Source organism: Vombatus ursinus, unplaced genomic scaffold, assembly GCF_900497805.2.
Source record: "Vombatus ursinus unplaced genomic scaffold, bare-nosed wombat genome assembly UNPS02014784.1, whole genome shotgun sequence".
In the NCBI taxonomy this organism is placed as follows: domain Eukaryota; kingdom Metazoa; phylum Chordata; class Mammalia; order Diprotodontia; family Vombatidae; genus Vombatus; species Vombatus ursinus.
The window spans coordinates 11487887-11504115 of record NW_020954562.1 but is presented as its reverse complement, the minus strand read 5'-3'; the positions used below and the strand labels follow the sequence as shown (position 1 = coordinate 11504115).

General features: G+C 33.4%; 1 protein-coding gene across 7 annotated transcripts in view; it reads left to right on the top strand.

Annotated features, from left to right (window-relative positions):
* The window catches only part of LRBA (LPS responsive beige-like anchor protein), a 676054-nt gene that overhangs the window by 131600 nt on the left and 528225 nt on the right, over positions 1-16229 (top strand). For all 7 annotated transcript variants that reach the window (XM_027866938.1, XM_027866942.1, XM_027866935.1 and 4 more), the window contains 5 exons: positions 750-928; positions 2384-2537; positions 2957-3137; positions 5890-6011; positions 6426-6533. In XM_027866938.1, coding sequence (XP_027722739.1) covers positions 750-928; positions 2384-2537; positions 2957-3137; positions 5890-6011; positions 6426-6533 — 744 coding nt within the window. The remainder of the gene's footprint in view (positions 1-749; positions 929-2383; positions 2538-2956; positions 3138-5889; positions 6012-6425; positions 6534-16229) is intronic.

The window sequence follows — 16229 nt, the reverse complement described above, 5'->3', positions numbered from 1 at the left end:
CTTCCTTCCTTCCTTCCTTCCTTCCTTCCTTCCTTCCTTCCTTCCTTTCTTTTTAAAGGCAATTGGGGTTGAGTGACTTGCCCAGGGTTACACAACTAGTAAGTGTCAAGTGTTTGGTCTGAGGACGGATTTGAACTCAGGTCCTCCTGACTTCAGGGCCGGTGCTCTATCTACTGCACCACCTAGCTGCCCCCTGTGCTTTCAGATTTCTGAATAAATTTTGTACATTGTTTCCCTCCTTTCTTCATTCCCCCCCACGCTAGAATTACTCTGTGGCTGGTGTCATCAAGTACCATCAAGTCATTTATTGATGCCATTCTCTTTGTTTATTTGTTTTCTGTCTTTCACTCTCTAATTGGATTTTCCTTCCATCCAACCTCTGCCCTAGGCCATCTTCTTAATGGCATTACTTATCTCTCTTGGTGGTAGGGTTAAATAGGTTATTAAGCACTGGTTTTACTTTTATCTTGGCTAAAACTGAAGATAATACAATTCCAAGTGAATTGGTTATCACTTATTGATAGCATATGGAAACTTGCACATAGTTGTATAGTAATACTTATGTTCTTATAGAAAATGTTGTTGCTATGTAATGACCATCTGTAACTTCACTTTTTAGATTACCATACCTATGAGACTGTGGATTGCACAGTAGTTGCTGATTGTTTATCCTCTTGTGTATGCCCTCTTATTTCTTTTGCTAATATCTTCATTGAAGATGGGTTGATGTTTATATTTTCTCTACTTAGGTATCAAGAGAACAGGAACAGATAGGACAAGAAATACCACCAACTCTAGCCAGTGGACAAAGAAGAGATTCCAGATCTACCATGTTTCGTATTCCTGAGTTCAGGTGGTCCCAAATGCACCAGCGTTTGCTCACAGACTTGTTGTTTTCCATAGAAACAGATGTACAGATGTGGAGAAGGTTTGTTCATTGGGTCTATTTTTCAGAAGATGTGCACTGATCCTATTTTTTGTTTGAAATAAACTTGTTGCATAACTGAAATTTTATGTTATATCTTATTTTACAGGTTACTAATAAAAATAGGATATTACTAGGCACTAATGTAGACGTGAATTTTCATTTTAAATTGTAAGTCTTAGTTGCTCTGCATGAATAATATGTAACGACATGGTTATAAAACCTTTGGCCTCTCAGAACATTATAGTTGTACCATGTATTATAAATATGAAATGTAAGGATACATAATACTATGTCTTGCATATTAAAATCAGTGTGAACTGAAAGAATTTTCTGATCTTTTCTAATTCCTATTTTATTTGTATGTGTACTGTATTCGTTGCAGTTGATTGCCTGTTTCTGGCATTTTCTATGATAATATTTGGAAGTTAATAGAAATAATATTATAATTTTAAAATTTTTTATTGCTATATTTTTTTATACCTCAATTTCCAAATATATTCCTTTCCCCTTCTTTCTTTCTTTCTTTCTTTCTTTCTTTCTTTCTTTCTTTCTTTCTTTCTTTCTTTCTTTCTTTCTTTCTTTCTTTCTTTCTTTCTTTCTTTCTTTCTTTCTTTCTTTCTTTCTTTCTTTCTTTTTACTTTTAGGCAATTGGGGGTTAAGTGACTTGCCCAGGGTCACACAGCTAGTAAGTGTCAAGTGTTTGGTCTGAGGCCGGATTTGAACTTCAGGGCCAGTGGCTATCCACTGCGCCACCTAGCTGCTCCCTCCTTTCCCTTTCTTTACCCTATGAGCTGTACCTTGTAACAAAATAAAAAGGAGTGGATAGGGGACAGGGCAACAGGTAATAGTTCAGCAAAAGCAACCCACAGATTAACCAAGCCTGACATTATATACAAATTCCCCACTCTGATTACCTTATCTCTGTAAAAGAGTAAGAGGTGCATTTTTTTCAACTCTTTTCCAAGGCCCAGCTTTTTGGTCAATGTCTCATGCACATTTTTTTTCTTTTCCCTTAACAGTGTTATTATCATTTTGTATATTATTTTCACGGTTCTGCTTACTTCATTCTCCATCAGTTCATAGAAGTCTTCCTTGATTCTCTGAAATTTTTATGACCTTAATTTCTTATAGCATACTAATATTCAGTTTCATTCATGTACCACAATTTGTTTAGTTATTCTCCAAAGTCCAATTTTCGTTCTACTTTGTGTATTATTTGTAAGGTTAATATTGTTAATGCTTCAAACCAAAAGTGGCATGAATAGTCTCTGATTAGGAATGATCTGTTCCACTAAATGAAGTTCAAAAGCATAAGATGTCTGATACATCATTATTGTTCCCAAGCTTTCAAGATAACAACCACTCTCTTATCATCCCTTTCATCCCTTCCCTCAAGTAGGCAAGTTGATTCCCTTTCTTTAGGTTTGTCAGTAAACATAATTTTTCTTTTAACAGCCATTCAACAAAGACAGTTATGGACTTTGTGAATAGCAGTGATAATGTCATCTTTGTACATAACACAATCCATCTCATCTCTCAAGTAATGGACAATATGGTCATGTCTTGTGGAGGTATATTGCCGTTGCTTTCAGCAGCTACATCTGCAACAGTAAGTTCTTACAGTATTAATTAAAATTGGTGAACAAGCATTAGTTGTAAACCTCTATTTGTTAAAAATGAATAGTCTTAGTAATTAAAAGTAGAGCAGTGTGTTTTTTGTATACTCTTCAAAACTATAATTCAATTAACCGTAAGTATTTTGATGCTCTTGAAAGTGTTATCTAGTTCAAGAATGAAAAGTATATCTATTTCAGTGTCAAATAGCTATGGGAGAATATGACTGAGAGCCTGTACTTAATTTTCATTACTTGTGGTAATATGTAGTGATATGACAGAGAATGGGCTAGTGTCGGATATTTTGTAAACTTGACTTTTTGTGAAATTCAGAAATTGTACAGTATTTTTGTAAAAAATATTTTTCCTCATGACACTTGGCGTATTGTAATGCTGAACTTTGCTTTTTTGCAGCATGAGTTGGAGAATATTGAACCAACTCAGGGTCTTACAATAGAGACCTCTGTGACATTTTTGCAGAGGTTAATCAGCCTTGTAGATGTGTTAATTTTTGCAAGTTCTCTTGGTTTTACGGAAATTGAAGCTGAGAAAAATATGTCATCTGGAGGAATTTTGCGGCAGTGCCTCAGACTGGGTAAGTATGAAACATCATTTCCTTTTTCTTTTTTATCTCTAGAGAAAGCCCAGTGTAAGTAAAAATTTGATAAATGCTTTGTGAATAATTCTCTATTAAGTTGGAAATGTCACTAATATGTTTATATTGGGATAAAATGTGTCTTCTCAAATTTTTGAGAGCAAAGGAATAATTATAACAAGTACTTATCTAAGACTGAAGACCAATGTTATAATTTTTAAGTATTATCTAGTAGCAAGTTTACATTGAGATCAGAAATATACTAATTGCTAGAGATGCTTAACCATTTATTAAATTATTATTAAATTATCAATAAAATTAATAGCAATTATTTCATTAATAAGTTAATAAAATAATGCTAAAATAAAATAAATATTAAATTATTAAATATTAAATACATTCACCATAGCTGTTCTTTGTCTAGAGACTCTTTCAAGTAATAATATTGCACTTTTCTGAAGCTAGATTTTTCAGTTTCTGCTGAGCTTACTAGAAAGAACAGTAATAAGAATGTTCTTCTGATTTTCAGAAAGTTTAAATAATGATTTGTTTCATGGATTTCCTCCTTGTTTCTAGGACAAAAGTAATTTGATAGGGAATGGAAAGGTGTGGGCCAAAAAAAATCTAAATTTCATTTTTATATTGTAATATATGTTAATGGAGAAACATAATTTAGATTTATAAAAATTCTTATTGTGAAGTTATTGAGTTAAAGCTTGCATTTTGGTTTTTCAGTTCATTATCATTCATTTAGAATGTTATTTAAATACTTTGAAATTTATTGTTTGGTGTTTTATTTGACAGAATAGTTTAAAATATTCTTAAAATCAAACAAAATAATGAAGAGGAAATACAATGTGCTTTTGTGAGAATATAGTATAAAAAAAGTCTACTTGGGTTCTGGTGTGTGTGTATGTGTGTGTGTGTGTATGTTTGTTACACACATATATGTCACATTTTAAAAAAGTGTTTTTAGCTTCTGTTTAATGATACAACATTCATGTAGGCCTGAGGATAGAAGAGGAAGAAGATGTGAGGCTCCTATTTTTATTTCTTCAACTTTGTTAGAACCAAAAGAGACTTGGGATATCAAATCATTCACTCTGATCTATTCTTGGTCTCCAGAATTTCTTTCCATGAAAAATTATCTTTTCACAGATCAAAACACCTATTAACCTTGAGTGCTGTCATATCAGCTAGGGACTGATTAGATTACATAATTAATTCATGTTAAGGTTTCAGTTATCTGAATAGGTTGCTACCCCTATCCATGAGTATATATTAATTATAAAGTGCTTGGCATAGTGCCTAACTTATATAGTAACTACTATATAAATGTTAACTATTGTTACTATTAATGTTATTTCCATTTCTAAAGAGGAGTTTGATATCTCCAATGAGTCATCTGAGTCTTCGAAAGTTTATGGGATTGTCTACCTTGTCATCCCACCATTACCTCCAGGAGTCCACTAGGGAATGAAATATTGAGAACTATCATTGAGGCCTAACTCAGTTTATAAAATCTATCTTCTTACCTATATAGAGGACTTCATGTTCTTTAATGGGAGGAAGTGGAAAACTACTTTACTTTCTTTTTTGTTCGTCACTGTATATAAAAGCTGAATCCTTTCCAGACCAGATCAAAATTCGATGTCCCAGGTGAGAGATGGGGTAGTGTAGTACACACAGCACTGGGTTTACCATCAGAGTATGTGGGTTTGAGCTTGATTGTACTAATTTCTTGACATTAGCCTTTGGCAAATTACGTAAGCACTTTAAGATAGTAATTCTCTTCCTGTCCCCTCCCATACCTAAAAGGAGGATAATACTTGAATATCTCACCAGAGTTGTGAAGCAAGTGCCTTCCAAACTGTAAAGCTGTAAACTTATGTGAGCAATTATTCATCTTATAGGTATGACATTTATACTTTGCTGTTGTCGTTGAGTCATTTTTCAATTATGTCTGACTCTTTGTGACCCCATTTGGAGTTTTCTTGGCAGAAACTGGAGTGGTTTCCCATTTCTTTCCTAGATCATTTTATAGATGAGAAAAGTGAGGCAATCAGGGTTAAGTGACTTGCCCAGGATCACAACGGCTACTAAGTGTCTGAAGCTAGCTTTAAACTCATGTCTTCCTGGCTACAGGCCTGGTTCTTTATCCACTATGCCACCTAGCTGTGCCCACCTCCCCCCCTTTTATACTTTAGTGTGAATTATTTTCATTATGGACAGATTAGTGCCCAACTGGCAATAGTTGATGGGATGAGATAATATATGGCCCACTATAAAAGTGAAGCTATAAGCTGCTAGTATTATTTTGTCTCCTTCCTTTAGTTACTTTTCTGTGCCACAGGTCTCCCCTTTCCCTTTTCCTTTACGTTTCTCACTTTCAGTGGTAGCAATAATTGTTCGTTTTTATGGATTGTGAAGTATGGGAATTTGGGAGACAGCTTTTCATTTAGTTTCTGGATTAGATTTTAACATACTACCAAGGTAGGAGGTTCAGCTAATAATAACTTATAACATATAAATACTTTTAAAACTTATTAAAGGTAATCTGATCTGTTGGTTCTAATACACATAATATGCATAATAGTCATATTCAGATTGTTCATTCATATTATAATATACGTTATACATTTGTTATGCTTTGGTATATAACAGTCATCCTAAATAATTAATTTTCTTTTTCTTAAACACAAATTCTACCTCTTCTCTCTCTACTCACTCCTGCTTTTTTTTTTTTTGATAGTTTGTGCGGTGGCTGTAAGAAATTGTTTAGAGTGTCAGCAGTATTCACAACTGAAACCTAGTAGAGACCCAGCAAAAGGACATAGAACTAGTTTGATTACCACTGGAAAGTCTGCAGCAAAGGCAAGCGTATAGATTAATGAATTTTAAATAAGCACATATATTGTAATTTCATGATTAAATTTTTTTTAACAATTTAAACTATAGTCAAAAATGTTGGACTTCCTAAAGCAGTTATTTTAACTTATAAGCTTAATATTAAATATTTATGTTTTTAAACTACAAGGCAAATTTTGTTGCTGCTTAGTCTTTTCTGTTTTTCTAAATGTTTGCTGTTTTAATTTCTAGACTGCTTCTTTCTTTAGATATGACATTTACCTTTCTTGCTGTATCAGTCCCTTAGTAGACTGCTTATTCAGTAGTGTGATGTATTTAAGCAGAAACAAAAGAACTAATAATGGGTGTATTCCATGTACCACTTTTCTGATTCTTTGAATGATATGTTTATTTTTTTAACCTGTGATTTTTTTTTCTTAGAGTCCAGTGGATATTGTAACTGGTGGCATATCTCCAGTGAGAGATCTTGACAGACTTCTGCAAGACATGGATATTAACCGGCTTAGGGCAGTTGTCTTCAGAGATATAGTATGTCATGCTTCTTGTTTTGGTGGTTGTTGTTTCTGTTGTTTCAACTTATAAAATTTGTCTTGTACCCTGGGAATTCACATTCATGTTGAGAACTCTCATGGATTTAAAATACTTTAGTAGTAAGGAAAAGAAGTTTTTAGAGAGCAAATTACTTGGCAACAGTTTTAGAATCTCAGTGTATGGGCAGAATTATGTGTAAAACTTCATAGAGTGTTAAATTTGATACTTGAAGTTAATCTACTTAGAAATTCCATAGTGTTAACTAGAAAATAGGGCTATTTTTTTTCCTTTGGTGCCCAACATATACACCTAGAAGACACTCATGAAATGTTGCTATTCATAGGACAGTTTTAGAGTTAAAATGTTGCAATTGCTCTTAGGCCTGTCATGCATGTTTTGCTTCTTTTATGTTCCATTGTAATTGAAGTAAACACCAGAAAGGGGAAATATTCAGAACCCAGAAAAGAAAGAGGGGGGAGGGCAAGGGACCCTAGAAATCCATTTCAGGTAACAATTTATACAATGATATTTTAGAAAAGAGGAAATATATTTATGGAAGATGAAAAATAGTGAATCTCAGTATAGATCTACCAGCTTAATTTCGTCTTTTAATTTTGACAGGTATGAGAATAACCAAACAGTTTTTAGTCAACTAGAAACCTTCAGGCTATTTCAAAGCAGTCAATATAACTGAAAAGATTAGGTCATTCTAGATATAATTCCCTTGCATGATGATATAGCTCATTTTAGCAAACATTTTTAATCATCTACAGTGTTTATTGCAATGTGGTTTCTGCTATGAGAGATTCAAACATAAGGCCTCCTTCCTATGTTTTGGAGCATATGTCTCAAAACACATTCATCTTTAATACAAAATGGGACATAGTATTAACATGAAATACCAAGTCCCATGTGAGGTGTGAGGCTATAAAATTAATTTGTTCCAGAGGAGCAGCTGGAGATCATGGAAAGCTTAATGAAGGAAATGTCTTTTGAGACAAGATTTCAACAAGTAGACAAAATGGGCAGTCATTCTAGGTATTATCAAAGGTTTATATATGAGAAAGTGGAGGATGTCCCAGGAGACCAAGCAATTACTTCAATTTGGCTATATTTTACAGGCGAAAAGAACTTTTTTTTACTCCTCTCTATATACATTCTGAAAAGTTGTTCAGGGTAAGGCTGAGGAATTTGTTGGGCAGTAGACAGGATTTTAAAAGTTTTGAGCAAAGGATTAACATGATGAGATCATGAGGAAGAGGTCTTAAGGATGGAAGAATGAGAGAATTAAGGTGGGAGGGCTGATCAAAAGATTATTGTAGTAGTCTGTGTAATCTATGTAAGTTGTTATTGGCCTGTACTAGAATGATGATATTTAGTATTGATATTACTTCATTGTCTGTGGTACCTTTTAGCAGGATGTCGTTTCCTTCCTTATATCTTTTAATTAGGTCTATTTTTGTTTTGTCTGAGATCAGTATTGCTACCCCTGCTTTTTTTACTTCAGCTGAAGCAAAATGTATTCTTCTCCAGCCTTTTACCTTTATTCTGTGTGTATCTCTCTGCTTCAGATGTATTTCTTATAAACAACATGTTGTTGGATTATGGTTTTTAATCCATTCTGCTACCTGCTTCTGTTTTATAGGAGAGTTCATCCCATTCACAGTTATGATTTCTAAGTATCTTTCTCTCCATCCTATTTTCCCCCTGTTTATGCTTTTCTTTCTCCTTTCTTCCTTTCCCTCCTCACTAGAGTTTTGCTTCTGACCACTGCCTCCCTTAATCTGCCCTCCCTTCTATCTACCTCCTTCCTTTTTCTTATATTTCTTTACCCAAGTGAGTGTATTTATTATTCCCTCTGAGCCAAATCCGATGAGAGTAAGAGTCAAACAATGCTCACCTCCCTCCCTTTTTTCCCTCTACTGTAATAGGTTTTTGTGCCTCTTCATGTGATGTAATGTACCCTTTTGTGCCTCCTCCTCCTTTCCCAGTACAATCCTTTTTTTCACCCCTTAATTAACTTTTTTATCTTTACATCAAAATCAACTTATAGTCACACCCTCTGTCTATGTATTCCCCTTTTAAATGTTGTAATAAAGATACAGTTCTCAAGAGTTAAAAGTATCACCTTCCCATATAAGGATCTCTTACCTCTAGTATCAAATATAAAATCCTGTGCTTGGCATTCAAAGCCCTTTACATCCTTACTCTCTCCTGCCTTTCCACTCTTCTTACCCTTCTTTTTCTCCAAATACAGTAATGTTGGCCTCCTTATTGTTCTTCAGATCAGACACTGCATCTCTCTGCTTTGGACATATTCGTTGGCTGTACCCCATATTTAGAATGCTTTCCATCTTTATCTCTATTTCCTGAGTTTCCTGACTTCCTTCAAGCCTCAGCTAAAATTCTGCCTTCTATGAGAAGCCTTTCCTTATTCCCCTTAATGCTAGTGCCCTTTTTGTCTTGATTATCTACAATATGTCCTGTATATAACTTGTTTGTACATAGTTGTTTCCATGTTGTCTCCTCCATTAGATGGTGGGCTCATTGAGTGCATTAACTGTCTTTTGCTTTTCTTTGTATACCCAGCTCTTAGCACAGTGCCTGGCACATAGTAGATGTTTCATAAATGCTTATCAACTAACAGATTGAGAAACAGGATCACCAGCCTGCCCGTAGTACATGACACAAAATAGGTTAAAACTCCTGAATTAAGGTCTTTTAAAAAATCTGCTTGAGAATCTCATTAACAGACTCAGAGTGGTATATTTTGTAGACTATTGTGTACCAAATGTTTTTGACGAAAGGTTTTTCAAACTCTGTTTTAAATATTTTTATGGAGCACTAGCCTCTGTAATGGAACTATTTTCTATGTCATGTACATACATGATGCATATATACAAATTTATGTGAATGACCAGAGAAGGAATAGAAGCCAAATTGTTAGAATGATTTTAATGGAGATTTGAGATTTTTGGGCCATCTATAAGAGTTTAGTTATTTTAAATCTGAAATATTACTAAAAGGAAACCTTTTCTCTTAACATCTGTATAATTGGATTCTTTTTTGTAGATGCTAGCCTATATAGCTGGACCTAAATCGACATGGAATGAAAGATAAGGAAGGACCCTATCAGCAGGTTTACCTCTACCCTTGTAGGATCTATGGGCAACTACTTTAAAAAAACAAACAAGCAACAAACCTGTCACTGTAAAGTGTTTAGTCATTCTTAACATTTTCTTATCATGATATTCAAATCACTAATATATTTACTTAATTTTTTACTTTTATTTCCTTTCCAGTTTTGCTTTTGTATTCTGTAATTTCAAACTAAGAAGAAACCCAAGATATGTATAATTGAGCTCCCTAACTTTATAGATGGCGATATTGAATCTTATAGAAATTAAATGAGTAGATCAATGTCTTAGAATAAGTTAGTGGGAGAAATTGGATAATTCATTGGGTTTTTCCTATTATCTTATATGACCAGTCTCAATAGCCAATTCTGTGGTTTTATATCTTTAGTTTTGTTGATTTTTTTCTTTCCATTTCTATGGCTTTGTAGTTCGCTAACACTTTCTTAGTATCTTTGGTGACCTCTACATATTTGGAATACTCAGTTTCATTGTTTTTTCACTGTTAGAGCTCTTTTCTTCATAATTTTGTCTTTAATTTTCTTGTGAGAGGTTTTGTAGAGTAGAAGTACAATGTTGATCTCCACATTTACCCTTACTTTAATCTACTTGTTATTTTAATATCTTTCTTCTGCTTAGTCTATGATTGGTCTTAGCCTCAGTATCAGTATTTTTTTCTCTACTGTTCCGTTCCATTTTTTAAAATGTCAATGTATATTATCTTGTGGGAACATTTATATGCTGTGTACATACACAGTATGGGCTACATAGTACTTATGTTACTTTCCTGATTATTTTAATGTCTTTTCCAACTCTCCTCTTGAACATTAGAGATTCTGGATTCTTTGGTATATATAATATCTTAACACATTCCATCAGCTTGTTTAGCATGTCATCTCTTTGCCTGGTCTTAAGAAGAAAATTCTTATTTGTCTGATGATAAGTTTTTTTCTTCTTTGATGCTATGAGCACAGTGAATAGAGTTATTAATATATAGATTAGAGAAATTTTATAAACATAATTTATCTAGGTTTCAGCAAAACATTTGACAACGTCGAATGATAGGAAGATTTGTGAGTTAGGGAGATTTTAGTTAGGTAATAACATAAATTTTGGTGAGTTAAGGACTAATTGGATGAATAGATTCAAAGTAACCATCCATTAATTAGTTGATGTCACTGCAGAACAAGACTTTTAATTGACTTCCCCAAGAATTTGTCCTTTGCTCTATTTTTATTCAATTTTCAAAAAATTAATAATGACTTGGAAAATGCATAGTTTGAGTACTGATCGAACTTGCAGATAGCATCATGTTAGGAGGGATATTTAACATGCTCAATAGCAGTATCCAAAAATATCTCAGCTAGATAATACGCTGGGAACAATATAATAACTTGAAATTTAATAGGGACAAATGTAAGACTAAAGTAGAATTTATGAACATCACAAGTGTAGGATTGGGAAAACATAACTAGATGCCATTTTGTGTGAAAAGGGAATTTTAGTGTACTATAAGCCTTAGTTGGGTAATACTGTTAAAAAAGGAAATGAGGTTAGTCTTGCATGACCTTTTGGTGAAACCATGCTGGCTCTTGGTAGTCACCGTTGCGCCTTTTAAAAAAATTATTTTTCCAATTAGTGAAAACATACTTTGTTTCTCCCTTTACCCCACTCTATTCTGCTTCTCCATGAGAAAGAAAAACAAAACCTTTGTTATCCTGTTACATACATTTATAGTCAAGCAAAGCAAATTCCTGCATTTGCCATCTCCAAAACAAATATGTCACCATCTGGAATTTCTGAGACTATCACCTCTCTGTAAGGAGAGGAGTATCATATTTCATCATGGATACTCTGGAATCAGAGTTGGTTACTGTGTTGGTTAGAATTCCCAAGTCTTTCATAGTTATTTGTCTTTGCCATATTATTGTCATTATATGAATTGTTCTCTTATTTCTGCTTGCTTTACCATATATCATATAAGTCCTCATATAATTCTTCTTAGTTCTCTGTGAAAGTATTCCTTTCATCAACTCTTAGGACACAGTAGTATTCCATCATTCATATATCATAACTTATTTATCCATTCCACAGTGATAGACATCTCCCAGTTTCTGATTCTTTGCTACTACAGAAAGAGCTGTACAAATTTTTTTTGTATATATGGGTTTTTCCCTTTTTCTTTGAAATTTTTGCAGATATAGACCTAGTAGCAGTACTGCTAGATCAAATGGTTATGCCCAGTATAATAGCTTTTTGGGAATAGTTCCAAGTTCCTTTCCAGATTACCTACACCACTATAGTTCTGTCACTGTTGCATTAATGAACCTGTTTTCCCACAGCCCTTCCAGCATTTGTTACTTCCATTTTTTCTCAGATTTGCCAATCTTATGGGTATAAGGTGAAATGTTAGAGTTTTTTAAAATTTGTATTTCTACAATTGCTAGTGGATTTGGAGATTCTTCTTAAGTAACTATTGATAGCCTTGATTTTTTTTTTTACTCTGAAAACTGCCTGTTTGTATTCTTCTACCATTTGTTTAAGGTAATGGTCCTATTCTTTTACTTTTGAATCAGTTCCCTATATATCATGGTATTGTGATCTTTTTTTTTTTTTAAAGAATGATAATTTTACCTTCCACAGATTTAAAAATTTTTTTTTGCTACAAAGTTCATGTATATTTCTATGAGATTACACTTTTTATTTATATGAAATGTTCAGCATTATACAAATTTGAAGTGATATGTTTGGTAGTGTATCTATAACATTTTAAAAAGTTTAGAGGTTTTTTTTTTCTGAATGTACAATATATAGGGTAAAATAAGACTCCATTAAAACTTACATTCTCCTCTGCAGTAGTTTGCAGTGAAGCTTAAATGACGAATACAAATTAAATGACATTTATTATCAAAAATAGGAGTTCATTTGAGTTTCACTATGGAAAACAAGCCATTGGAGTTTGATCAGAGGGGCAGATCTTACCATTTTAGACATTCAGCCATGTAGAAGCAATATGAACTTATTCAGAGAAACTTGCAGATTTTTCCCCCATTTACCTGCATCTCTTCTAATTTTAACTAAATTGGTTTTGTTTGTGGAAAAAAAATTTTAGTTTTATGTAATTTAAATAGTCCATTTTACCTCCTATATACCTCTTTATCTCTTGTTTTGTCATGAACTTTCCCCCTATCCATAGGTCTAATAGGCAGTTTCTAATTTGCTCTGCTAATTTGTTTTTAATGTCTTTTTTAATGTCTACATCATGTACCCATTGAAGCTGGTCTTCAAATATGGTGTTATTTCCTTTCCTGAGTGTTTACAAACTATCTCTTTAATATCCATTCTAGAAATTTCTGAGGAATCAATGTCAAGCTCATTGGCCTATAGTTCGAAATTTATCCTCACCCCCCCCTTTTTTTTTTTTTAGAAAAGTGGCATATTTGCCCTTCTCCATTCTCAACCATTTAATATTGTCATATATCCCAAACAGTGGTTTAGTAAACACACCTGCCAATTCTTTGATTAGCCATGTTCATCTGGGACAGGTGTCTTGAATTCATCCTGGGCAAGAAGGTACTTTATTACTTTCTCCATACATACCTTGAGTATCAATTCCATTAGCCATGTTTATTCTATTATTTTCAGGGTAAAGGTCATTCATCTTGGCAGGAAATAGAAGCAAAGTAAATTATTACAGTCACATAAATTAAGTATTTGCAGATAAGTAAATACAGTGTGTGTGTGTGTGTGTGTGTGTGTGGTGATTGAAGCTGAAAATACTAAATACAAGGTCATGAAGAATAACTTTATAGAAGGTCATACTTAAACTACACTCCTAAGACAGCTAGACATTTTAGAATTCTAGAGGATTGCATTCTAGACGAGGGGAGCCATTTGTTTAAATGTGCAGAGCCAAAAGATAAAATATTTTATTTAGGGATGTAACTGGCAGACTGGTTTCACTTGAATGGCTGCTATGTGAAGGAACATAATATGAAGTAAGATGTGGAAGTTTAAGTGGGAGCCATGTTGTGTTTTTATGTCAGGCCAAGCATTTAAAAATTTATCCGTGTGGCAAAATGGAACCTTTGAAGATTTTTGAATGGAGGAGTACCTTGGTCAGATCTGTATTTTAACAATATAAATTTGGTGCTTGGAGAGTTGATTAGAAACATTTTTTCGTTAGAAGTTTGAGCTGGTAGTAGATCTAATTTGGCCTTGCTCATTTCCCTAGAAAGCTTTCTTCATATTTTAAAAGTTTTTAATTATATTCAGCCACCAAAGTGATTTTCCTAAAGCACTGGTCTGAAAATGTTACTGCCCTACTAAATAAACTCCATGTCTCACTTTTACCTCTAGGATCAAACTCAGATGCTCCGTTTGGCATTGAAAGGGTTGTTGTAACCTATTCCTCTTTTGCTTTGCCAGTCTTCTTACACCTTACTTTCTGCCATGTTTTCTTGGATCCTATGACACTGGCCTCCTGGCTGTTTCACAAACAAGATACTCCATCTCTTGGCTTCAGGCATTTTATCTGAGTGTCTCCCATGCCTGGAATGCTCTCTTTCCTTATCTGTGTTGACTTCCCTGCCTTCCTTTAAGCCCCATCTTTTACTGGAAGCTTCCCCCAATTCCTCTTAATTTTAGCTTTCCCTCTGTTAATTATTCCTTTTTATCCTGTATATAGCTTGCTTTGTATATATTTGTTTGTATGTTTTCTCCCCTTCTAGAATGTAAGCTCCTTGAGGGCAGGGTCTTGTCTGTTTTTTGTATCCCTAGCACTTACCATAATGCCTGGCACATAGTGGGTGCTCAATACATGATTATTGATTGGTTGATTTGATCTTTAAAGGGTTTTAGGCATTCTTCCTTTTATTCAATCTGATTTAAGTGTTTTCCTGTTTATTTTAAAGTTTTTTTCCTATTATGAACTTAAACATCAACATCAACTAACAGACATTTCAGTAAAGAGAAAAGATTGTATATGAAACTGAATTTTTTATACATTATAGAATGTATAAATTCTAACCACTCTAAAAATAATTAAATTTATATATCATAGTGAATTTAACATAGTAGTAACTTAATTGCTCTGTTTGTCAGTGTACCCGTTTAACTTAATTGGTCTTATTTCTAACCATGAAGTATAGTCAGGAAAACAAATTCATGCATTGGTCATGCTTGAAAAGGCATGTCTTCTTTGGCGCACCTCTTCTCCATAATCTCTGCCAAGAAGTGGGGAAAATGATTTTCATTAGGTTTTTCTTTTTTTAAGCCATGATTGATTATTTAAGTTATCAGAGTTCTTAAGTTTTTCAAAATTTTTTCCTTTTCATTATTACAAGCATTGTATAAATTATTCTCCTGGTTCACTCATTTTACTTTTTTTGCACTCATTTATTTCATATACACTTTCCTAGATTTCCTATTATCCCCCTTTTTGGGCTTCTGTGCCAATCTGATGGGTAGAAGGTGGAAACAAACAATTATTTTAATCTATGTTTTTTCTATGACTGATTTTTTGAGCATTATTTCATATAGTTATTCTGATCTTAGATTACTTGAAAATTGTGTTTGTATCTTTTTAATACTTGTCTGTTGGAGAATTGCTCTCATCCTTATATATTTGTATCAATTTCTTTTATAAGTTGTAAAAAAGATGCTGACCTAGAAAAGATGCTGACCTGTATTGGTAGAGGAAATTTCCTAGATCAGTAAAATAAGAAGTCACCCCCCTCTCCCTGTCCACTGGAAAAAAAACAAACCCAAAAAAACACCTTTACACTATTTTTGGAGCTAGATTCTAAAGATTTATTGTCATACATTTTTATTTTGGTTATATCTGCTGCTTTCCCCTTTTACCTGAAATGCAGGTAAAATCTTTTTATAATATCACCTTTTATGTTAAGAACAGGAAAGGAATTCTATCCTTGAAAAACTTTTCTATTTATTATTTCTGTGTGTGTGTGTGTGTGTGTGTGTGTGTGTGTGTGTGTGTGTGTATATATGTGTATGTGTACAAGTATTGGTGGGGTAGGATGAATAGCCATTCACAAATTTGATCTTCCCTTGCCTAATCCACATGCATAGTCAAACACCTTCTACGCCAGGTCCCATATATCTTTTGAGCATCAGCATTATGTGCATTAAACAAAAATCTTACCTTCATGTCTTTTTACCCCATCGACCTTCATGCACAGTAAATTTCATTCTTCATGTACAGCCTTTTTTACTGTATTGAAATTCAATTCACTTATTCTTTTCTGTGAACCTCAAAACTTTTCTCTAAGCCAAATGCAGTGTAATACTATATTTTTTGAGTGTGATTTTACTATATTTATATTATTTTAATGAGCTGTTCATATCTCCCTTTACACTCTTTTCCTTCTATCTTTGACTCTTTTTTCCTCTTTAATTATCTTATTTTCTGTTAATTCTCTCTTTCTGAAGCCTTAATTTTTTTGGGGGGGGGGAACAATTTGGATTTCATGTAGAATGGGCCTATTCTTTTTTTAACTTTTTTTTTTGTTTTCATTATTTTCTCTAGGTACTCTCTTTT